General features: G+C 37.8%; 1 protein-coding gene across 1 annotated transcript; it reads left to right on the top strand.

Annotated features, from left to right (window-relative positions):
- Positions 1-1,600: 1,600 nt before the first annotated feature.
- Positions 1,601-25,772, top strand: snx19b (sorting nexin 19b). Its single transcript, XM_056243133.1, has 12 exons — positions 1,601-1,747; positions 2,596-4,195; positions 4,808-4,946; positions 5,031-5,131; positions 5,251-5,370; positions 5,445-5,566; positions 5,650-5,743; positions 5,907-6,093; positions 6,974-7,103; positions 18,155-18,339; positions 24,020-24,107; positions 24,892-25,772. Exons 2-12 carry the CDS (start codon positions 2,615-2,617, stop codon positions 25,013-25,015), a joined length of 2,871 nt encoding a protein of 956 aa, XP_056099108.1. The 5' UTR covers positions 1,601-1,747; positions 2,596-2,614; the 3' UTR covers positions 25,016-25,772.
- The last annotated feature ends 558 nt before the right edge of the window (positions 25,773-26,330 follow it).

The raw sequence follows: 26,330 nt of genomic DNA, 5'->3' as shown, positions 1-26,330 counted from the left end.
TCACTGTCCAGCTGGACAGGATTCAAATAGCATTGCAGGACTGGCTGGATCAATGAGTTCTGAAAGAAAGTGGCCCTGTTTACCCGAATTCACCCTATTTATCATAACAGCTGCGCCGTTGCTTTAAACGCTTACTGTAAGAATCATGTGATGGGTGTAGAGGATAATTCTTAGTTGCATACGCAAAATGTGTATTTAAATCTTGTCTGTTGTTTTCACAGTCGATTAGAGGAAGTGCAATCTGGGGAGAACAATAATGATATTTGCATATGACAAACAATATGGTTATCTCATCTGCTTTTTCGGGGGATTCCCTAAATTTACAGCATAACGGAAATAACTGTCTGTTTCTGAGGAACATCAGTTGTAGAAGGACTAACAGCTTTAACAGCACTGGATGATTCATCCATGTTCAAATAGGCAGCTGTGGCTGTTTTCCGATTTATGACGTGGGACTTCAGCTCAAGGTTAAATAAAAAGTTAAAAAAGAACATATATATAATAGAAAATAGAAATCGTTTGTAACAATATACACTACCATTCAAAAGTTTGTGTAGTTACCATTCAACTTTCTTTTTTTTGAAAGAAATTAATACTTTTATTCAGCAAGGATGTGTTAAATTGATAAAAAGTGATTGTAAAGATTTATATTAGAAAAGATTTATATTTTGAATAAATGCTGTTCTTTTGAACTATTTATCAATGAATCTTAAAAAAAGTATCACAGGTTCCAAAAAAAATATTAAGCAGCACAACTGTTTCCAACATTGATGATAATCAATATCAAAACAATATCAAATAAGCATAGAATGATTTCTGGAGGATCATGTGACACCGACAACTGGAGTAATGATGCTGAAAATTCAGCTTTGCATCAAAGAAATAAATTATATTTTAAAGTATATTAAAATAGAAAACCATTATTTTAAATTGTAATTATATTTCACAATATTACTGTTTTGTTTCTGTATTTTTGATCAAATAAGTGCAGGCTTGATTAGCATAAGAGGCTAAAGTATTCTTGACCTGTACTATATATATACAGTATAATGATTGTAGTGCATCATGGTTTCCACTAAAATATGAAGCTACAAAACAGTTTAACAAAATAAAAATAAATGTTTCTTGAGCAGCAACATATTAGAAGGACTTCTGAAGGATCATGTGACACTGGAGACTGGAGTAATGGCTGCTTTGCCATCACAAGAATATTTACATTTTAAGATATATTAATTTTAAATTGTAATATATTTCACAATATTATTGTTTTTACAATATACATACTTACTGTTAGCCAGAATAACCGTCTTCTATTCACTGTCGTGTGGTGGAAAAATGCAGAGAAAGTGAATGGTGACCGAGGTTGTCGTCGCTGCTGTTTTGTCGTTGATAGATACAGGAATTCCTTTATACGTTACCTGCTGTAATTAGGTTTTTAAATGATTGATTGTAATTTGTGTGTTGTGTTGTTATATGTGTTGTTATATGTGCATGTGTATACTGCTGTCTACACAAAGAATTGCCTTTGAGGACAATAAAGTTTAAAGTAAGTAAGTTGTCGCAGGGCGCTGCAGGGATCGGGATGACCTCTAGAGGGCGACAAAACGCTGAACGCAGTACAGCATCTGAGGCGGAGATGACGAGGAAGAAGCTGTCAAAACACTGCAAGGCCGTACGAGTCGGCGTTTTAACATGAAGTGGTCAGGCTCAAAATTTGCACCTTACATCTACCGCCTATGTTGTTGAGGTAAGTTAATTTTAATTCAATAATGTTTCATTGAACCATATATTGCATATCTTAAGTAACGTTACGAAACGCCAGCTTGATAGGCTAACTTACCCATCAAAACATAGGCTACAGCAACGACATTATATAAAAATGAAGTCATGATAACTAGATTAGTTAAACTAGTCTTTTCTGTTTAGTTTTTTTTTAATAATTTCAACTATATATCTACTATTTACATTTTTTTTTGTATCAAATCGCTGATCATTAGACGCCCCTTAAAAACAACTGTCATGGTAACCATAGTTAAAGGTTACCTGCTGTAAAACCATGATAAATTATTTAATATTACATTAATATAACTATTATATTATAAATTAATATTTAAAGATGACAGTGGTGGCAACTGCCAAGTACTTCAGTTTTATTGTAGTATAGAGACGTGTGACTCCCAATGTTAAGAATACCTGTCCATCAATTATGCTTTTTCATGAACCGTTTCTTAAAGAGACAATTTTCCCCTAAAAAGGACATTTTTGTCATAATTTACTCACCCTTATGTTGTTTCAAATACAAATGACTATCTTTTGTGGAAGGAGGAGATATTGTAAAAAGCTCTCTGTTTTTTGTTCACATATTGGAAGTCAGGAGTAACCAACACTTCAAAATATACAGGTTTGGAACAACATGAGGGTGAGTAAATGATGACAGAATTTTTATTTTTGGTTGAACTGTCCCTTTAAACATTTACATTTGGTCCCCCCAAGTAAGGGGTATTTGACTACACACTTGACAGTAATTGTATAATACTATGGCTATACTTTTGTAAAAAAAAATTTTTTATTTACAAAGTCCATTTTTCCTCACAGGAGCATGTAAATCTCTGCAATGTCTCAGCCTGAGCTTCCCAACCCGAGCCCCTGGGGCTTGTCTGAGTTTTTGGTCCAGAAGAGGCTTCTTGGTTTTGGGGCACTGCTGGCCTGGATGCTCTTGTTCCACCTCCTGGTCAATGTTTGGCTCCTCTGTGTCTTCACAAGCCTCTTAGTGGTCTTAGGCGGTTGGCTGGGTTCCAAGGCTGTCCTGGACTCGGACAGCGTTTTTCATCTGGAGCGTTTTTTTAAGCTGGAGGAGATCCCACATAGTGCAGAGAGCGAGCAACAACTGGAAGATGAAATCCAAAAGACAGTTGGCAAGATCATACGTGACTTTGTCACCTCATGGTACGCCACAGTTTCCAGAGAACAGGAGTTTGAGGATGAGGTGCACAATGCCATGATCTCCATGGCGTTGGAGCTCAAGGGTAGAGCGGCAAGGGTCGACAGGAAAGCCTTATCCCAGAGGGTGTTCGATCTATCTGGATGCCACCTTCAGTGCTACTTGAGTGCCAAGGAAGGACAAAAGGTGGATAAAGATGGAGATCTCTGGAAGGCGTACAGCAAACTCTGCCCACCTCATCTTGCTCTTCAGAGCTCTGCTGTCGAGGTGAATTACGTACGGGCCATTGTAGATCTCCTTCTACATGCTCTTGTACCTCCTCCACATTTAGAAACCCGAACAGGTCGATTTGTGGTGGGCGAACTTATCACGTGCAACGTTCTTCTGCCTTTAATTACAAAACTGTCCGACCCAGACTGGCTAAACTTGTTGATTGTAAGCGTCTTCACTAAATCCAGCGAACCAACCCCAGAACCAAAGCCAGTAGAAGTTCAGGCTCCATCCCAGGTTGTATATACTCAAGAAAACGCACCACAAGAACTTAAGGTTCCTTGCGTTCTGACCCTAAAAGTCATCCCAGAGATGCCCACAGTAACGGAGGCCCCAACGCCAGAACTAGCAGCTTATGATGTCATCGATTCCACTGAACTTTATTCCCCACACAACCTGGAGGAAGACGAACCACGGCTGACAAAGCCATTTCCGTTGGGTTTTAGCCCCAGAGATTATTTGCGACTCGGCAAGCCCAATCCGTTCTATCAAGAAACAGACTCTGATTTGGAATCCCCTCTGACGGACTTCAAGCGGAGCTCTCTGGAATCGCTGGTTCTGATTGGCACAGAGGAGACCCTTTCGGAAAGACTCATCGATTGCACCACTCCAGTCGACACTCTGTTAGATCTCGAGGATGAACTTCCAACTTACACTAATTCAATGGAGAAGGAGCTATCGGTACATTCTGCCGGTGTGCCCGTGGAAGAGTCATCTGGACTCTTTTGCACTCTTCAACCATTGGAGAAAAGTAACTCGAGCGTAGACCAGCCTGGCCTGGTGAACCCCAGTGAGCTGGCTTTGACTGCGCCCACCCAGGTCTCTTCACCAGCTGGGATGGCGTCCCTGGCACCTTTCAACTTCGAGCCCCTCGGCAGCCCAGAGGGTCCTGTCATTATCCAGAACCTCCGCATCACTGGCACCATCACTGCCAAGGAGCACAGAGGCACTGGCTCACATCCCTACACCCTCTACACTGTAAAGGTGAATTAGCGCTAGCTTTACTCCTTTGGCTGGTATTAGATATTTAATTGTTTAATTGTTTATTAAATTGACTGTGATATATATGATGTAAACTGTGAGTGAGTGATAGTTTCCTGAAGTGGAGAGTGCTTTTATGAAGTAATGCCTCCATGTGTTATTCTGTATATATTTTATGAATTTTTGTAAGTATAACATCAATCTGTCCAGGGACAGCGGGTGGAAATTAGCATTTTTTGCTATAACCTGGCACATGACATCTCTTCTTCTTTAGACTAATGTTTTTTTGTGCATTGTCCCTGATCAAATAAAGAAATAAATTAAATTAAATTATGCTCATTTCTCCTAATTTTATATATATTCCCTAATGCTGTCATCTAACGCTCACTCAAAGTTCATCTTTATCGGCCATAACATGAAAATAATTACTCCAGTCTCTGCAGATGACAGATAGGACAAGGTATCCAATACATTTTTACCACTTTGAGCACATTTTAGGGGAAATCATACTATGAAAATCATGAAAATCTCCAGTTCTGTAAAGCTTAGGGGACGGAGCTTAGCAAAAAGTCATTATAATGTTTACTTGATAATGATGATGTGTTTGTCTTGCAGTATGAGACAGCCGTGGACTCGGAGAATCCAGAATCTTTGCAGCCCTTTGCCTATCACACTGTCAACCGACGATACAGTGAATTCCTCAACCTTCAGACCCGTTTGGAGGAGAAACCAGAATTACGCAAAATTATTAAAAGTGAGGAGAGCAGTATAGTCCTTTCGGTGGCAAAGTTTTCCAATACAGTGTTTTGATTAGTTGTCTTGTTTTGCCAAAATGTAGATGTGAAAGGACCAAAGAAAATCTTTCCTGAGCTTCCATTTGGAAACATGGACAGTGACAAAGTTGAGGCCAGGAAAGGTCTATTGGAGACATTCCTTAGAGTACGTTCTTTGAATTTCTTTATTTGAATATAAGTGACGTAAACCTGACAATATTTAAGTAGTATTCCATTCCACACAAATTCTTTTAAGTGTTCAATTTCTGTCTTCTTTTATTATAGCAACTTTGTGGCATTCCTGAAACGGCCAACAGTGAGGAAATGCAAGAATTTCTCGCTCTAAACACTGATGCAAGAATTGCCTTTGTGAAGAAACCTTTCATTGTTTCACGCATTGACAAGGTACTTTTCAAAATACACATTGCATGCTTTGACTGAAACCTTTTACGATTTGTGTTCAATACGTCACTTGGCAGATTGTGGTGAATGCTATAGTGGACACCCTGAAGACGGCCTTCCCTCGCTCGGAACCACAGAGTCCTACTGATGACATGGATGCAGAGCCTGATGGGAAATTGTCCACTGACAAGAAATCCAAGTATGGCAAGAGAGCTGCTTGTTTACTGTCTTTCTGAATGTTTAGCTGTAAATAACAAAACACGATTCTCTCTTCATTTCCAGGTCTAGAATGAGGTTCTCTAGTAAAATTTCCCCTGCTCTCAACGTATCTGACATGAAACCCAAAGTGCTTTACTGCTGTGATGAAAGCAGCACTGTAAGTAGCATTCATTATTAATTGTTCTTTTCCAACGCCTTTAAGAGCAGAAAGCGAACAAGAAATGGAAATTTGCTTTTCTTCAATTCCACTCTGATCTGCAATAGTCACTGTGCAAGTGCAACAACAGGGAATATGCATTGATTTGCTGTTGTTTTTGAAGATTTTCAATGGTTTCTCGTTGAATGGATTGGAGAGCTTCATCTCTGAGAAGGAGCGATTCGAGGTTAACGCACCAGGGTTTGATGGTGATGCAGAAAGAAGCGGAGCCCTGGGACCCAGATGGGATATGAAAACCTGCACATGTACCAAAGCACAGTTACAGATTGAACCTGCCTTCTGTGACTCTGGTAAGGACTCTTGTATAAAAAAAAAATTATGATTATTATAATAATACTTGAGGTCAACTCGATGTATTGATGCAATCACAGCTGTTCTTGTGTTAGCGGCTTACTTGAGTGGAAATTTTCTCAAACAAATACCATTTATATGATATTTTTGCTTTAAAAAAAATGTTATTCTCCTTTTCTATTTGAAAGAATAAATTAAATTAAATATTTGGAATGTCATGAGGGGTTACTAAATGGTTGACTTTTCCTTTAAGCCAGTGGATCTCAACGTTTATCTCAAAGAACCCCTGTTTTCAAAGAACCCCCCACCCACCCCCGAACTGTATGTTTACAATAAAAAATATTGAGATGAGAAAAAGAGATATTATTTAATTTTATATTTCCATTGTGTTTTTTAGCATTTTAAATTAGATTAGGGTTAGATTATTTTAATATACTAATAATAATGTATTCATTTAAATACTACACCCCCCTTGGTAGTTTGTGGAGGTGGAGAATCACTGCTTTAAGGACATTGGATAAGTAGAACTGATCTGTGATATAACAGTATGGACAGCAACTCTAGAGGGCAGCATTGTACTTTCATGTGTGTCCCTTGCATTGACAAAAACCTGACACAAAGCTTTCATAGTTCTGTTCAGGGAAAAATAAACAGTCATTTCATGTTCCATTTTATAGAATCCTGTTAGTGATTGGATCTGTCCATATTTTGTATTTTAGTTTACTCGTGGAACATGCTGTGCTCTTTTTCATTCATTCATTCTGGAAATAATTTTACAAATACATTTTCAAAGATTCTAACCGAAGTTTCTCATAGTCATTTCCAGCTGTGACTAATTAATTTCTATTACGTGTCGTGTACCTGTGTGTTTGTGTACAGTTAGTGAGACGGCTCTGTCTGACCAGGCCCTGAATATCCTGTGCGTGCTCTTGAAGGATCAGTGGAGCTGGCTCTGCACAGAGAACATCCAGAGGACCATCAGACTGCTATTTGGGACCTTCATAGAAAGGTGGGTCATCCCCAATAATTCTCTGTGTAATTAATCTTTGGTCAATCTTTCTTTTTTTGGAGAGGTTGTCCAACACATCTCTCATCTACGATGTGGACAGACAGAAGTGTGTGTTTTCAACTTGAATGTCATAAATCTGGACCATATATACATTCAAGATGCTTAATTGCGTGAAGTGAAAAGTCGCACATTTCCTGAACTTTTGTTTGCCAGCTAGTCCATATAATGGCTGAAAGCTTGTCTACTTTATAGATTGTGTCCTACTGCAACATTTGTATCAAAACTGGACCAGGATTTTAGGCCATGATTGGCTCGAGGCGAACCTTTCAGTAAACCTCTAACTCTATAGACTGGAAACACTGGCTCACTCAAAGAAGTTTTGCATTCTGCTCCGTTCAAAGTTGGTGGAAGTTTGACCGCTTGAATTCAAAGAACAAACTTTAAAGTTGCAGGAAAGTGGAGTAGATTGTATATTTTTAGTTTCAAATTTATTGTTATATGTTTATTTATGTTCTAAAAAACACACTTGAGAGCATTCGTTGCATTGTCCGAAGAAATTTGACATGCTTAAGTCTAGTGTGACTATGACATCAGTTCATTAATGTTTGAAATTAATAAATGGCTTATTATTTACGTATTATATATTACCGTTTCCAAGTTTGGGGTCAGTAAGATTAATACTTTTGGATGTCGTTTTTTGTATAATTTATAATTACAAATTTTTATATATATATATATATATATATTTAACAGTATTACTGTTTTTAATTTTTTTTAACTGTTTAAAAAAAAAAAAAAAAATCAAATAAATGCAGCCTGGATGATCATAAGAGACTTCTTACAAAAACATTACGAAAATCTTACCGACCCCAAACTGGACTACTATTTAAAAAATAATTTTGGGAAACATAAGGCATTATTCTATAATGATTAATAATTGTGTAAATCTGTATTATGCTAAATTATAAGCATCCAATTTAGTATAAAAATGTCTTCACGGTTGGCAGTCCGATCAAATAATTAGTCAAGGAAGAGATTTCATATTTCAGATACTGCTCATTTTGGTAAATATAGTACAGGTCATCCTTATATTTTATGCATATTTAATGTATACATACTGTGCGCATACTATACACTGCTGCATGTAGTATGATGGTTTGTTTTTCTAAAGATAGCCACGACACTCAACAGGGCCTAAAGACAGACACGACCGACAGATGGATTGACTTAATGAGGTGTCACCTGAAGGCATCACTCATTCCGTCCCCGAACTGCTGTACAATTGTGTGATCATTCTTATTTTTAAACATGAATATAAATACTTTATTAAACAAGTTGTGTTGTGCGGACCGATGACAACTTGATGTAGGAAGTGAGAACTGTGTGTTTTAAAGCTGTCAACAGGTGGCTTTCCCCCATCCTCTGCTCCACTTCTCTTGGAGTAAATAACAATCATTGGACATCCCACAGAGCCACCTTTGGTTTCAGCTCGCGGTTGGAGCTTTCTTCTTTCCTTTAATTAAAGCACTTGGAGTTTTTGCTACTCTGTTTAGCGATGACCGCATGTCTGCGATGTGCAGATTTATCCCGTGGCACAGTAATGCCTTTCTAATGCAGAGAGGTTACTGAAACCTTGTGCTAAAAAAGAAACATTTTTTTCTTAGTTTCTTTGAAACCATCCCGTCCATCCTTGAGGATTCAAGCTGAAAGGTCAGGCCTCACATTAAATCACACACGCAATCCCTCAGCTCCATACGCATCTGTTTTGCAGATCCTCGTGGTGTGATGTCTAGCCATTTCAAATGACTCGTTTGTGCGGCGGTGTATTAAACACCTGCTAGCAGACTGGCTTCCTGCAATGTTCTAGCTGATGGCCAACAGCCATCAGACGGGAAAGCTGGAGTGAGACCAGTGTCTTTCCTAAACAGTTGGATAGACCCAGTGTCTCAAAGGTGTGCCTTTTCAAGCTGATCAGTATAGTGGTTATTTGTTCTCTGTTTGAAATAAATGTTCACAATGGTGCCATTTAATCCAGATATGTACAGAGTTTTCTTTTTTATCCACACATTTAATCTTCATTCTGCTTTAAACCAGGGTTTCTTCAGCCTTTTTTGAGGACAAGGACACTGTGGTGAATCACGTGTCTAATTCAGTTGCAAAGTTTTGTGGAAGTTTGTGTGGTTCCTTCTCTTAAACCAGTTTAGCACAATACTGCCCCCAAGCCGATTCGAAAGATTGCATTGGTCATGTCAATCGGTAACGCTTCCTTTTACAGTACAGTACTTACGTGCACTTACAGTGTACTTACCTAGAAAGTACTGGCTAATATAAGGTAAGTACATGGGTTAGGGGTAGGTTCAGGGTTAGTACCTAGTTATTACCCAGTAATTATAATTACTATAATAAGTACATAGTAAGTACATGGTTAACAGGACTGTAAAAGGAAGCGTTACCGTGCTGAATTCCTACGTAACGCCGAAACGAGTACTAAGCCCTAATCTTAGTTTCCACCTTATTTGTAACTTGATATGCGATGCTTCCATTGTCTTCTGCTTCCAGTTCTTTTAGCTGTACAAAAATAGTCTGTTATGCTGCTTGAAATTGCAAACTGGTATTTGTATGTTTATACCATATTGAGGCATGTCCCTCATTTTGGTAACAGGGTACAAAAATGCAAATCTCATATAAGATATATTCAAATAAAAGTAGAAAAAAAAGAAGAAAATAGCTCGACTTCATGAGGTAGACAAGCATCATTTTCTGAAGGTTAAGGACCTCCTTGTGACATTTGCCTGGGAAAAGAATTACTTAATGTAAGTCAGGGGTGTCCAACCCTTAGCAGGGCCAATGTCCTGCAGTTTAGCTCCCACTTAGTTCCAACACACTTGCCTGGAAGTTTCTAGTAATCCTGAAGACCTCGGTTAGCTGGTTCAGCTGTGTTTAATTGGGATTGAAGCTAAACTCTGCTGGTTAGTGGCTCTCCAGGAATAGGATTGAACACCCCTGATGTAAGTTTCTTAGCCTCAGCTATTTGTTTCAGCAATACAAAAATGTCCTGAAAGGTACTGTACTTCTGAAAAAAGCAGTCCCATAAAATATTCAGGTATACTGGGTAGTCTATCAGACAATTTTGCTAAAATCAGTCGATTAAAATTTCACCCCTGCCACGTGAATTGGCCCACAGATTGTGTGCAGTGACACACTACATGCCTGACAGGTCCTGTTGAAATGTCAGCGTGTGATTGTGTGGATACGAGGGAGACACGAGGGGGCCAGCTGCTGCTCGTGCCTCGGTGAAAACACCACATCGGACATCATTTGAGGGTAAGAATTAGTTTACTTATCCGGCATCTGCGGGTCTTCTAGCACCGAACCGGATGTCTTTGTCTGACTAATTATCCAGAGGCAAGCCATTTCCATCTGGAAATTTACACATTCTGCCACACAAACCTCGGGTGATGAAGGCAGCTGATATACATTTTTACAAAGTGACCCAGAATGAAAGCAAAAGGACCTGGATGAAACATTGTTGCTTTTATTAGCAATAGCAGTATCGTTTCAGTACAGTCACAATATGGTTGTGGTTATATCATTCAGTTGCCTCATGAGAATTATTTTTAAACATATGCCTGTGCCCTTGATAACAGCAGTGGAATGCTAACTATGATCGAGAATATTGATCCCTTATTTTAGACGGCTGCTCGGAAATGACTGCAGAAACCCGCACCGGCTTTGACTTAAAGTAACTCCTGAGACAAACATGTGAACTGTCTGTTCTTATATAATGGATTCCTGCTCCAGCACTAACACACCTGTCTGTAATTTTCGAGCAGACTTTAAGACCTTGATTATCCGCCTAAGGTGTGTTTGATTAGAGTTAGATCTAAACTTTGCATGAAGGTTGATGTTCACAAGAGGAATCGAGCACCCTCTGGTTTAGATTAGTGATCATGTGTGTAATAAAACCACTTGGTGGCAGTATATACTGTCAAATGCTGATTGAAGATGTCAAGAAACGGTTGTAGAAATTATGTTTGGATTGGCTTTTCTCAAATGTTCTTTTCACAACATAAATGTCATATGTTGTGATTGTTTTACAGGACATGTTCATGATAGATGAGTTCAGTTGCTATTTTTTATAATCGTATTACATGGAGGTTTTCCATAAGTTTTCCAAGGAATAGTTTACCCCAAAATGAAAATACTGTCATTATTTACATAACTGTTCAAAAGTTTGGGGTTGATAATTCTTTTTTAATTAATACTTTTATTCAGCAAGGACACATTCAGTTTATCAAAAGTGACTGTAAAGACATTTATATATATATATATATATATATAAAACTATAAAAGCAATACATTTTACTGAACAGTAGTGTACTACCCTTTATTTTCGTCTCAAACCGGCATGACTGAAAGAAATGATAAATTCAGGAAAAGTCAGTGTTGTTTTGGATTTCCATTATATGGACAAAAACATTATTAAAAAAATTCTTTATTAGCATTCGGCAGAAGAAAGAAAGTCATACAAGTTTGTAATGACACATGCAGGCCTTTTCAATTTTGAGCGAACTATCCCTTTAAATCTCTCTTTCATAGTGTACCCTTAAATAAATAGTTCACTCAAAAAAAAAATTTCGCCGATTTTAAACCTGTTTGACTTGCCTTCTTCTGTTGTATAAACTACTTTTATGGGGCTTTTTTAGTGTTGTGAAAAGGTGTGAGAAAAAGGCTTGCTTATGATGGTGCTAAAGATGCTATGATAGATTGTTCTGCTGTGCCTGCCTATATTTATTTCATAAACAGGAAGTTTGGAAAAGGCTTGAGTTAAGAAAGGCTGCCAACCATGGTTTTATTGCACAGCAAAACATTTGTCTCTTGCTGTTTCTTTCTCTTCCTCTGATCCATCATTCTGCAGACTTTTTAATTTTGGCTGGTTGTACTGCACACTACTGTACTGTAAACTACCCGCAGTCCATCCTTGGGTTATGCTTGGTTATATCCATATTAAACAGGCAAGACACGAAAACACAGTCTGTCAATTGTTCCTGTTTTTTAAACAGTCACTCAAGCTTCCGATCTGATTTATTTCCTACAGCACACTACAGATATAAACTTTTCACAAATTTTATTACAGTCATGGTTCCTCATATTTGTTATTTTTCCCAAATGGCAAGATCTTCATAATTTTCCGATTTGTGATGTATTGTTTTAGATGAAATATTCTTTCTAAAATCATCTATAGTAGGTATAGTGAGAACATGTCTGCAACAAAGGAATTTTTTCCATTCAGGTCTTCCATAACAACACTGTAAGGAAGAAAACAGTGTTGGTATTGTACTCTTTGTGTTCATGCAACCACATAACCAGACACTCAAAAATATCTGATTGGAGATATGCAAGTTCAGTCAGTGCTGAAAAAACTGAACATCTTCACTGCATTCTTACAGGATGAGGTGTATTGATTAGAAAAGCCAGCATTCTCCATCGTTACAAGATGCACACGGCATGGTATAGATGGATGTGCAGATCACTTACAGTATGAAAGATTATAAATATTGGTATGACATCACTTTAAGATTCTTGCTGAAGACATAACGCCAACATTTTTAATGGGCCTATCAGTAGGCCCATGTGGAAAAAAGACCACACAGCCTTGTTATCGTGTCCCTATGGAAAATCTCAGTGATGACACTTTGATCTCATCTCACATCTCATCTCTTCTCAGTTTATGTTTGTCATTTTTTTTTCTTTGGTAAATTGCATTAGAGATGATTCCTTACAAACCCGTACAAGATTGCTATCCGTGCCAAGAAACTATTTCTAGCTTCTGGCCTCCGAGGTGAAAGTATTTGCTTGTTTTGCAAAAGTTGTGCATGGAGATGGATTAGTCTGAGATAAACCAGTTAATGTGGACTTGAGAAAGACAATTTGTTTTGGTCCAACATTCCTCTGGGTTTTGAAACAGCCTGCTAACTTGTAATGGCTTGTTTAAAAAGCTGGCACTCAACCTAGAGCATTTGATTATTTCACAGCGCAAATTGATGCAATTTCAGCTCTTGGCTGCTCATAAATGTCATTATGTTCCATTTGGTAAGAAAGAAGGAGCTGAATTGGTCTCCTTGTTACCTCTATTTGGACAAGAACCTCTGAATAATCAGTCTGCACAGACACCTGTTACAGACACCTGCACTAGAATCAGTTTCTCTCTCTGCTATTTCATGATCTTACACTTTTTAAAGAATAGATTTAGCTTAGAAAACAAAAAATAAAATGCAATTTTTAATATTTACATATGTATTCCTATCTGTCTGTTTGTTATATTTACCTTTTTAAATATGTTTTAGTTAGTCATGGACAGTTTATATGTAAAAGTTGAAAGTTACATAGTTGATAGTCTATGTATCTATCAACTAACCCTCTAGGAACAAAGCAACTATAATCTAAGTTGATAGTTGGTGGTTACTTGGTTAATAATTGCGTAGTTGACAGAGTGTAACTAACAACTATAAACTAACTTATGTAAAATAAGTAACTATCAGCTGTAAAACTCTCAATGAGCTACTAACTGAAATATTTTTACTAGGTGATCTAAAATAATTGTGAATCTCCTGAGTATAAAAAGTATTCACCCCTTTTGAAATGATATGCCTAAATTACTAGTGTAACCAACTGGTTTGAGAATCACAATGTTTTCTGTTGATTGTAATATAAATGCACCTGTATCTGGAAGCTCCAGTGACTGGTCAGGCAGTATTGCGGCATAACTTAAACTGTGAAAAATTATTAAAACAAATCAGTGAAAAAATTGAAAAGTACAGGGCATGAATACAAGTCATTGATTGAATATCCATTGGAGCCAAGTTAAGTCCGTAATTAAGAAATGGCAAGTAAGAAGGAGACTGCTCAGGGAGGCCACCAATGACTGGCTTTATATAGAAACCACTTAAAACTACTCCTTAGTCACAGCCTAATGAGTGAGTGGCGAAGAGAAAGCCACTGTTGAAAAATGTCATATGACATCTCGGCTACAGTTTGCAAGAAGGCATGTGGGAGACTCTGAAGCCAGCTGGATGAAGATTCTGTGGTGAGACCAAAATTTATCTTTTGGCCATCTGACTAAATGGCATGTCTGGTGCTGAACATCAAAAACACATCATCCTGACTGTGAAGCATGGTGGTGGCAGCCTCATGCTGTGTGGATGCTACTTTTCAGCAGGCCCTAGAAGGAATATGAGAGTAAAATAAACAGGGAAATCATGGAGGAAAATGGGATGGGTGATGGAGTCTGCTGGACACCTGTGATTTGGGAGATTTGTTTTCCATCGAGATAGTGCCCACAATCATAAAGCCATGGCTTCAAAACAATGTTAATGTCTTGGAGTGGCCAAGTCTGAATCCAGTTCTCAATCCAATTGAAAATTTATGGCTGTCCGCTGACAATCTCCATGCAATCTGACTGAGACAGTTGCCAGATGTGCAAAGCAGAGACACATCTACACAGACTCTGGCTGTCTATCAGTCAGTCGTTCTATCGTTCTGTATATCATTCTGTCGGTCGTTCTGTTGGTCTTTTTTTTTTAACTGCAGGAGTTTGTCAAGGCAAGGCAGTGTTAGTTTATTAACATTTTTGGGATATCCTCAAGGTTATAATTATGGTCTCTCTTGATCTGCTGACAAATGTATTGTATTCTGTAGAATGAAAGTGCTGCCAAACTGCAATTGGACCTCTTCATTCATTGTCTTTGTAGGGCTGCAATTGTTGTTTTGTTTTTTGTTTTTTACTTTTTACATCTGTCTCGGGTAACAGTCAGTTTATTAGATCATAATTAATGCTCCATGTAAATTCAGTTCCTACCGAGTCTTCCAGCACATCAGTTTTTCCAAGTTTATTTGAGATGCAGATCAGGCAAGGCTGTGAATGGAATATACTTATCATGTTTATATTTTTGGAGTGTCAGAAGAAATGAAGGCTCACAATAAAATCTGAAAAGGGTAATTTAAACTTAATTGGCTCCAGTGAGCTCCATGTACCCTTGTTTTCCACTCCTGTTGGCTTGAGAAATGTCTTCCTCTACTAATGCTGCACGTCTCCATCAAAGGCCATGCCAGTCCACATTAACTGCCCTTTATAATGGCAGAAATGCCATTAATGGAATAAAATACTCCACTTGTTGTTTTGGAACAGCTGGTTTTTGTTCCATCACCTTACATCAGAGCTTCTCGAGAATTACATATGTTCTCAGTCAGCAAGTCCTTTCAGAAGCTCTATTAGATTTAGTACTTAGTACTCTTGTTTTGGGCAACAAGCTAGAATTTTACCTGAAACATTTTTAGAAGTGAGCCTTGAATATAGTTCCAGGAAATAAAACCTGTTCGACTTATTTTAAAATGTACTTAGCTGATGTAAAATCTACTATTTAAACCTACTGCAGGCTCTAAAAATAGCATTTTGTCATGGAACAGAATAGCACTCCTGTGTGCAAACACTGCATATTGATGTTTCTGTACTATTGAGACTTTCATCAATGTGTACAAACATGCAGTCCATAAAAAATCTCTGCTGTAGTAGGTAAATATCCCTATATATTCCTCAGACAGGCAATGCAAATGAAACTTGTCATGTTGTTACTGCATGGGTCATTGAAATTTGACCAGAATTGTAGGTTAATGGCCACTGGGAAATCCATCATTCTGTTTGAGAGTCTAAAGGGAACTGCTAGACACTGTAGTAGCCTTGAAGTAGAGCAGACTTTGGCATCTATATGTCTTCCACACACACCGTGTTAATTCCCTCTGACATAAACATAAGATACATGCATTTTGGACTGAAACCCCCACCGGGGACAGCTCAGATACTTAGGAAACCGATTTGTTTTTTGGCATTGATTAAGCATGACCATAAGAGGTTCTCTGGATCTCTGGCTCTGTCACCAAGTAGCATCTGTGGCATTTCAAAGAGTCAGGACCAAAATAAACCAGCTATGTAATCGAAGAGCAGGACAGATTTAAATCAATGACACAGGAAATTCCTGGGTCCACTTCATAGTATTCATGAGAGGAGTAAACCCTCAGGTGAGGGCACATGTTTTCCCAGTTGGTTATGTGATTTGAGCCCTGATTGGGTTATATAATTATAGCATTATAGATTTTCCGACTATTTGTCTCTTGTTTCCAACATAACTGTTGACTGAAGTTGCTCAGTTGTTTTTCTGCTGCATTAAATCACCTGCTTATAAGACATAGAACACTTCATTTATAAGAATAATTGTTAAACAAAACAGGCACTAGATAGTCATGTTTGACTGTTGTACTCATATCTTTTGCAGCTTGTTACGCATCACACAGGATTCTAAAAACACATGGTCAAATTAAAAGTAGTTCAACTTTTTTTTTAAACGCGTCTTTAGACCTTGCTTTATTTTTGTGTGATTGTCGTTCTACTTAACAGAAAGAATGTAAATGAAGGGGACTTGAGCCCCCCTATTCAGTGATGTGCTCATCTGCCAGAATTATGTCATGTCTTTGAATTGTTCATTTGGGGGATTTTTTTCCCCTGAAAATATTGATATGCAAATAATTGCAATTAATTTGATTGATCCATGGTTATCATTAACTATAACTGAGACTAACGCCACAAAAAACATTAACTGAACTGAAATACATACTGAATATATATTATATTTAGTTTAAAAAAACTTATTTTATTTCAGCTAGTTGCCAAGGCAGCATTTCTAATTTTCATTTAGGTAAATTTGAAGTACATAAATAACAAAAATTAAATATTAAACTATATATATACATACATACATAAAAAAACACAAAATAATAAAAAGGACAAAATAACTAAAACTTTAACTAAATTAAAAAAAAATCGAATTCAAAATGTTAATAAAATTATGATAGAATATCAGTGATACTAAAATAACAGGATAGATCGTCATATCATGTAATTATTATTTTTTTAATTTAAATTAATCAAATTGCAATCCTAGTAAAATAGACATTATTCTTTTCCAGCCTATTGGTTTTCTGTTTTGTTTTTTTATCCTATCAGCCTCTCTCATAAAAATGTAATGTCTTATAATACTTTTTTCCACATATTTTTCTCAGTTCTTTTTGTTATGCTGACTGTCTGCCAAAATGGTAGTGATTATTAAAAGATTAAACAGTCTCATCCACAGTAATGTTATGCAATCCCTCAGTTATCCGCAATTTCTTCAGCATAAAGTGGCCAAAAGTAATTTTGCAGAATTGATTCTTTGAAATGAGATGCTATTTATAAAGGATAAACTATATCCATATGTGGCCCGTCACAGATTTTAATCGGAATAGACAAAGAACATTGCAGTAGGACATGTGAACTGCGACTTTGCTGAAGGACATTCGTGAAAGATGGAGTCCAAACACATGATGTGCTTTTTGACTTTTTGAAATTTTTTATATATTTTGATCACACATGGTTTGTAGCGTGTTTTTTGCTGTTTGCAAGCAGCACATCAATTTGCAAGGGGGCATTTACACGACACCATTTTTAGCTAAAAACGGAAAACTTTTCATGCGTTTTGGCAGTTCATTTACAAGACAATGACATTTTGGGGGCCTGAACTTTTGAAAACTGGTTTCAAAGTGCAAGTTTTTGAAAATGATGCCGTTATCGTCTCCATGTAAACTACAAAAACACGAATTTGTAAAAAAACAGTGACGTATGTTATGCGAATTGCCTGTTCAGGCATGTGCGAGTACTTTACAACAAATACAACAATGGCGAACTACAGGATCATGTTTGTGCTCCACAAGATACTGATTTATGAATGCTTCTCCCGCAAAGTGTAGATTTACTGCACCACTACTACGACCTGGGAAGATGCATTATTTACATACATTGAAGAATGTGTTTGTGCATAGGTGCATGACATTGCCAACTATTGGCCTGGCATGCATGTTCGTTGCCGTGTAAACGTACCCAAAGTGGATTTCATCAGCAATCCTGAATTTTTGTTCTTGTAGCATAATATTAAATTATTTGTGTTGCTGTGATTGGTCTATAGGTGGCTAGAGGTGGGTGTGGTTAACCTGACCTGTACGCAGTATTGGGTGATTTATCTGCGGGTACTGCAGGAGGCCATCTGGCCTGGAGGAAGTCTGCCGGCTCAACCCCGACCCCAACGCAGCCCGCAGCAGAAACAGGAGAGCAGAAAACAGGCTCTGCAGTGCCTTATGAAACTACTGCCAGGTGAGACGCCTCATAATATTCACACATACACTACCGTTTTAACCCTCTGGGGTCTGAGGTGTTTTCTGGGCCCTGGAGGTCTTCTGACATGCGCTGACATTTGTGCTTATTTCTGTTACTTGTGACATTTTCATGACTAAAGTCTGATTACACTGTATTCAGCACAAACTCTGCGACAATAATGTCAGCAGCATGTATGTAAAAGTTTGTAGTTTTGAGATAATGACATTTATCCGTGGTTTGTGGGGAAAAAATGTTACTGAAATAAGGTCATAAAACCCATACTGATTGTTTCTTCACAAGACTTTTGAAAATTGTATCACGTAGCCTAGAATATTTGCTTCAAAACTATGCGAAAATCATCCTGCATACTCATTCAGATAAAACAATATATCGATTTAAAATTTGTAAGACATGTTTTGTGTATGAAAGCTCTATGCGAGAAGGGCGTGAATCATCATGAATATTGATGTGTTTCACACCTGAGAAAGACAAAGACCCTCCCATAATGGCCATATCAGGTGCTATCAGGCCCTATCATTATGAGGAACCTTGCACAAAGAATGAGGAGAGATTTAAAAAAGAATGGCTATTTGATTGTTTGGATTTATTTACAACACAACATAAACCAAAGATACACAACAAATGACAAAAAATGCACATTATTGAACACACTGATCTAAAGACATACAGACTTGAAAAGTCACACACCTTTGTGCCATTCCTGAAACATAGTACATACCTGTCATTTCCAATGTGTTTGATTTTTCATTCACATGAGTCTCTGTACATGAACATGGTAAAGTCAGCAGGACTTATCAGTGGCACCTGGCCCCTCTAAAAACAGCTGTGAACATGCTGATATCAAGAGAAACTATAGGGCTGCACGATTTTGGAAGTACATTTTTGATTTTTCTGGCTAAAATTGCGATTTAAAATTTACAAAATACACACACACACAAACACACACACATATATATATATATATATATATATTAGGGCTGTCAATCGATTAAAATTTTTAATCTAATTAATTACATACTCTGTAATTATTTAATCTAAATTAATCGCATACACAATCTTACAATGTTTACATGGTACAATTTCTGGTAAGCTACGTTTTTATTATTATTGCTTAACACAAATTTCACGATTTCAATTTAATTCAATTTTTGTGATTTGATGCAATATTGACTCATTTGGATAAATATTAGGTACACAAGATAGGCATTCATTTTTCTCAAGAAAAAAAAAACTCACCCAATGCTGTAAAAATACAGAGAGCCATATCAGCTGGAAGTCTTTAAGGTTAAAAATAGCTCAAATTAAATATAATGCGTGTTTATTACAAATAACAACTTTGATAAGTAAAAATATAATACATATGTAATATAGTAGTAGGCTACATAAATTTAGAAAAACACTCTCTATAGCTCTTTTTTATAGCCAACTATAACGTGCTATATGCTATATGACTTTCCTGAGGTAACTTAGGCTAAATGTTATGTGACATAATTGTTCTCCAGCTGTTTTATTGACCTCTTTTCGCGGTTGAAAAACACTGATTGATCGAGGAATATACATTTCGGTAAGTTTTAGGCTGCCCTACTGTATCTTTCAACATTGTTCATTCGTGTTTATTTAGGCTACTATTAGCTAGAGATGATCGGTTCACGTGCCGCTATGGATCTGTCATGTCACATTTACAAGCGCCAACGGTATTTATTGTTTGATTTTCGTAATAAAATTTACAGAATCTGAGAGCTGAGATTTTTTTAATATCATAAGTAACGTGCTCTGTCTTGTCTGTTTCCGTGTCCTCTCTTTGGTGCGCGATTTTTCTGTACGTGAGAAAATGGTTGTGTGACGTGAGAGCGCGTGAAAAGTTACAACACACACACACACACACACAAGCGCGCTTTCTCTCAGACACACTCACCGACTCACGCACACACTCCTGGATGCTTTGCATTGATGTGGTACTTTAGAGTTGACGAACTCCGTTTGTTATAAGTAAATGTTCCAAACAATCAAGCAGCGCGTTCTTGTCTCCCTCCTTTTTACACGAATGGTGGCTACGGCTAAAACGGCTCCGCAAAGGTCAAAACGGAATGGATTAATCTGCGTTATTTTTTTAACACGTTATTTCTTCTCAGATTAATTAATCGAAATTAACGCGTTATTTTGACAGCCCTAATATATATATATATATATATATATATATATATATATATATATATATATATATATATATATATATATATATATATATATATATATATATAATGAACACCAGGTTTGTGTTCATTATTTATGGCTACGTGTAGTGCTGCATAAAATAATAATAACAATAGCCTATAGCAGGCGGCCTATAAATCGTTAAAAAGGAACACTTCAGTAACACTACACTTGAGAAAAATATATGGATTATCATATGTTACTTCAAATGTTTCCATTCGTTATGACGTTATGAAATGAGATTGGAGTAAAAACATGAAGCCTGATGTTTGGCGCATTTTGCTTTTCAAACGCACAGCGCGAGTGACTCAAACTCACAGCGCGTGCAGAGAACATTTACTGAAGCGATCGAGCCGCTCCAAACTACGAAACATTATTGTTACCATATTATACATATCTACGTTTGAGCAGATATCCACAAACACAGTATTTAACAGTAAACACGGGTCTAAACATTATAATATTCACCATATTAGAGTAAAAACTCATACTAGCCTACTTTTATCATGCTGTTTTATATTATCGAAAAACATCCTCGTGTCGTACATGTATATAAATTTAGCATTGCAGGTTGCCTACCTTTCTAGTTCACATTTCAACATGTTTCTGTCTATATATAGATACATATACATGTACGACATTAGGCTTCATGTTTTTACTCCAATCTCATTTCATAACATACATTCTAGTCTGGCACCAGTTTAACTAGTAGCTATACAATGTAAAGTTTATACAACAATAACAAGCAAATCAAATCACGTTCTTCTCATTCTTCTGAGGTAAATCCAAGGTAAACGGCACAGCACAAACACAGTCTTCCAAACTCAAAGAAAAGCAGAGGAGTACGTTACTGGAGTCTCTGATTCTTTGTTTTTGAGGTGATGGGCGTTTACAGGCCTGTTCCTTCACGTGGACTATTTGCATGTCAATCACTGTGTGGTCACATTAGAGTTAATGAGGAGCGTTTGAGAAACTGTACATGTCGTTGCTTTCATACGGATTACTTAAACAGAGAATATTTGTTTTTTATATCATTTACATCATTTAAAAATAGAGACTCCAAACTTTGTAAAGACATGCGTCTCAAGTCTGTGTGACAAACATTCTCTGAGTTACAGCGTTTCAGAATTAACTTCACATTGAGAGAGACGGCAGAGCGCGCATCATGTTTATTTTCTTTATTTTACGAAAAACACAACATTTTGTTTTTATTATGTGTGCACAAATAAAAGATGACATTTAAAGCAACACTATGGAACTTTTCAACCTTCATAATATATGTCCAAGACCCTTGTGATGGTACATCGACTTACAGTAGGTTAAATGACACGTCTGCCATAGCCTGACGTGGTCTGTATCGCTTTTACTCGCACTATGTAACTTCGGGTTTCGGGTAGTAACCTGAGCACAAAAGACTACAAAACTCGACTGCTTTACGGCATACGTCACTTCCCCCACCACTTCCTCAAATTGTCTGTGGCCATTGCAGACATCCCAAGTCTATAGCGTCTCCCTGATGCCCGCAAATTAGTTCAAATCTGCCGGAATCTAGAGCGCGCATGCGAGACAGAACATACTGCGCGCATAACATACATAGCGCGAGCACGGCAGAGAGGGAGAGAGCGAGAGGCCTTGCGAGTGTGCCTCACGAAAGCTAGTCAACCCGCCACCCCCCGTCAACAATCCAGTCACCAAAGCCCCTTTCACACAGCGCTTTGAACCCGGCAAATTGCCAGAGTGCCTTCTGTGTGAACGCAAACACGACCCGGGATTGATGCCGGGATCGATGCCGGGTTGGGGACCTAGTAACATTGCCGTGTTCAGACCCGGAACGCGCGCTGTGTGAACAAAAGCCAGAACCAATGCCGTATAAGGGGTGTGTCGTAGTGAGGATTCACGAGCCTTTGCAATGACGTAGTTATCGTGCGACTCAGTTACTCTAGAAGAAAGTTTGTGTTCGTCATCGATACAAGAAAGAACGAAAATGTCTGCAAACTGGACTGAAGTAGAGACCCGTCACATCGAAGGGGGTAATCCATCAGTCGGAAACTGAAGTCTACCCGGGAGCCGCCATTGGCTAACAAGCCTTCACCTGCTGTTAGCATCCCATTGACTCCCATTCATTTTGGTATCACTTTGACAGCGAATAACTTTACATCTGAGGCGTTTAAAGACTCCATTTGTCCATTGTTTATTTCTAAAGAAACACGACAATGTATAAAAGGCTCCATTACCTTGTATCTTACGTTATGGCCCCGTAGAAGCAGTTTTTGTAAAAATAGGCTAACGATTGCGTCATAACACGCGACTCTCTGTCGCACAGTACAGAAATTACCGTATAGACAGAAGTAGAAGCTCATGCACAATCGGGGAGACGTGGAGGCATAAAGTCAAGGGAGAAGCCCATAGAGAGTTGTAAAGTTGATCCTGCTACGAGCTCATGGACAGCTAATACTCACGATCTCCGGCTCTGCAAGATTCGGAAGGGAATAATTCAGATTCCTCTTGGCACCGCTACTAGAAGACGTACAACTGTCAGACAGGTTGCTCACGTCACATCCACGTCGTCCAGCTCAGTTTGAGCCTGCGCAGTTCGCTTGACAATCAGGAAGTGAGTGCTTCTAATTGACTTCACTTTTCTCCGTTGAAGTCTATGGGGTCGCTGTGTCCATTTCTTTTACTGTCTATGGTCACATCCAACGTCACGCGTCTTTCCGGAACATACACGGGTTGTTTGTGAACACGCTCTCTGATTCCGGCAAATCACTGGCAGTGTGAATGAAGCAAAATCAAACGAACCCGGGTCAAATCCCGGGTCACTTTATCCGTGTATTTTCCGGAATCTCTGTGTGAAAGGGGCTCAAGATATACCTCCCTGAAATGACTTCTTGCTGGTAAAGATGTCTGCCATTGTTGATTCCAAAGCCGGTGCTGGATAAACAGCGAGCGTGCGTGTGCGACAGTAGGCTGCGGTAGGCTAAATTATTTACGACAGCGGTAATGGACAATTCCGCTTCCAAACTGTAGGGCGACCGCAGAGGAAAAGTTCCTTGGTGTTGCTTTAACAGTTTTGAATGATTTATAACACTTATATTAAGATCAAAATTAACAGAGTATTTTGAGTCTCTTTTGAAAGAAAAAAAGCGAGCTGGATAACGCTTTAATATTTTTATTGATTGATTTGTAACTTTTGAGAGAACATTTTCGATTTTATATTTTTTTAGCATTTAATAATGTGTTTTGGATGGAACAGGTAAAATTTGACCTTTGAAAAATATGGTTTACAAATAATTGGGTGATTTGAGACAAAAAACCATTGTTCAGAAGCTGAATCAAAACATAAGGGAAGGTCAGAGGAAACCACCTCAACAGAAGTTGAGTGTAGTGTAGTCTAGCAGATCTTCATCTCTGTTCCTTGACTGAGTTTATTGTGTTTTTACAGATCTGATTTGTGATATGCTGGGCTCTGAGAAGTACAAGATATCTTGGCAGACGGTTGTGGATTCTTTTCAGGACCCCACCATAAACAGGTGTGTTTGAGCACTGAACACAGATGAAGATAAAAATCAGCACCGCAGCCATTTATGCAATGTTCCTGTATGCATATTTATGAGATTAATAACGTTGATTGTAAATTCCAAATTCCGTGGAAATGTCAGGACGTACATGAAAATATAGCCAGAAATATATTGTAACATCTTGTCACCACTGTTCAACATTTTGAACTGTTTGTAGCTGCAAAAATAGCATAAATATTTCATGAGGCGAGCAGATATGGTCTAGTGAACATATGGTTTTAATGGTTAAAATGGTCAGGTTGTAATTTACTTTACTATTTACTACTTTACTATCATTCTTTTTATGGCACACTAAGTAAGCAATGCCGATAAAAGAATGCAAAAATGTGCTTTCAATAGATACATCGCTGTGTTGTGTTATCAGGGCACCTCGTGACATCTTTGTAGACTGTTACCACAGTGGGGATGCATGATTTATTCTCACCAGCTTGGGTTTTGAAAGTTTTGATTTACTAGAACACGCTGTAGTCTTCTGTAGATGTCCAGATGAAGCAGATGCTGTTACAATCAGTTATACATTGACTTAGTATCCTTTGCTTTATGAGCTGTTTGTGCTGTATAAAGAGGTGGGAAGGCAACAAGGCATGTCCCAATCCAGTGTCTGCGTGACATCCTGTTTAGGATCTTCAGGTTTTTGATGATACAGTGTTGTTGGATCTGTGTTCAGGATGTACTGTCTGTAGCAGTGCTCGTGAACTCCTGTGACTGTTTTTTTTTTTTTTTTTTTTTTTTGCAGGCATCTTGTGTACTGCATCTGGGATCTGCTAATCGAATTTCTTGTCCCTGAGCTGTCTGACGAGGACTTTCTGAAAACACTTCTGCACAGCCTGTCCAAAAATGCTGAGAAGCTTCCACCATAGGTGTGTGGAGACATAAAACCGCTTGCATACATACATACATACATGCGTATCACATACAAACGTGTGAGGTCCGTTGCAGTGTTAGGTGGAAATACAGGCAGGAATATGCGATCAAGAAAGTGTGGATTTTATTCACTTTAGCCTGTGTCTGGCACCAATTTGGTCTCCCTGTTTCTGGGACACACTACGCACATCCGGGCAAGCATTGATTAATGGACACCTGTTTTGTGTTTTATCAAACCACAAGTCCTATCTCCAAAAAGCCCTACATACCGGATCTGAATTAGTCGCAAGTTCTCCAACTTTTATCCACTTTGGGCAATGCTCTTACAAATGGACTGCACAGATCATTTCCACACCGTCCTATTACTTGTTTATGGCCTTTCAGTCTTGTTATACCTTGAGTTTACACACATTCCCTCCCAATGATTCCTCAGACGCTGTCCCAGTTTGATCTCTTTAGCCTTCCATTGGAGGAAAGCCAATTTTTTTCCTTGAGATTCCTCTTTGAGTATGAAATTTTGTCACATCTGCTTCTGGTGTCACGGTAAAGTTGTACGTGCTTTGTGTGTTTTCAGCCAATTTATGAAGCCTTTAAACAATGTCACTGTTCACAACTTCTAATTAAGTGGTTAGATGCTGACAAGAATGCCTCTAAAGAAAAGATCATGTTGATTCATCAAAAACGGCCAGTTTTCAGAACATTTGTCTTAATATTTATTTACCGCTTTATTGAAGTATGTAAGTTATCCTAAAGTGTTAATTCACCCAAAACTTGAAAATTCTGTCTTTATTTACTCATGTCATTCCAAACCTGTACTACCTGTGGAACATGTAAAAGAGGTTTTGATAAATGTCAGGACTTTTTTTGTCCATATAATGAAAGTCAATTAACATCAAAACTATTGGGTTACCAACATTCCTAAAAATGCCTTTGTTTTGCACAGATGAAAAAAAAGAAAAGAAATCATACCAGTTTGGAACAACATGAGGGTAAATAATGACAATGTTAATTTTTGGGGGATCTATCCCTTTAAATGTTTAATTTATTTAAATGTTAATTTCCTTGTATGTACATTATAAAAAGGCAAATTGAGTTTGAACAACAAATAATAGAGAATTACATGGTGTATTGGCTTTATTGCCTTAATGTGTGTAAATAATCTAATTCAGTTAAAAATCAGTAACAAATGGATGCAGGTGTGATTCTTACTGTCAGTTTTCATGTTTTATTAGCATCATTGCGTCATCTTGTCACCATTCTGCTTGCACAAACTACCCAGTATTTGTGTAAAACGATCCTGTACTTTCCTTA

Source organism: Rhinichthys klamathensis, unplaced genomic scaffold (assembly GCF_029890125.1).
Source record: "Rhinichthys klamathensis goyatoka isolate OS25496 unplaced genomic scaffold, OSU_Roscu_1.1 h1tg000781l_1, whole genome shotgun sequence".
Lineage (NCBI taxonomy): Eukaryota > Metazoa > Chordata > Actinopteri > Cypriniformes > Leuciscidae > Rhinichthys > Rhinichthys klamathensis.
This window is presented reverse-complemented; position numbering and strand designations above follow the sequence as displayed.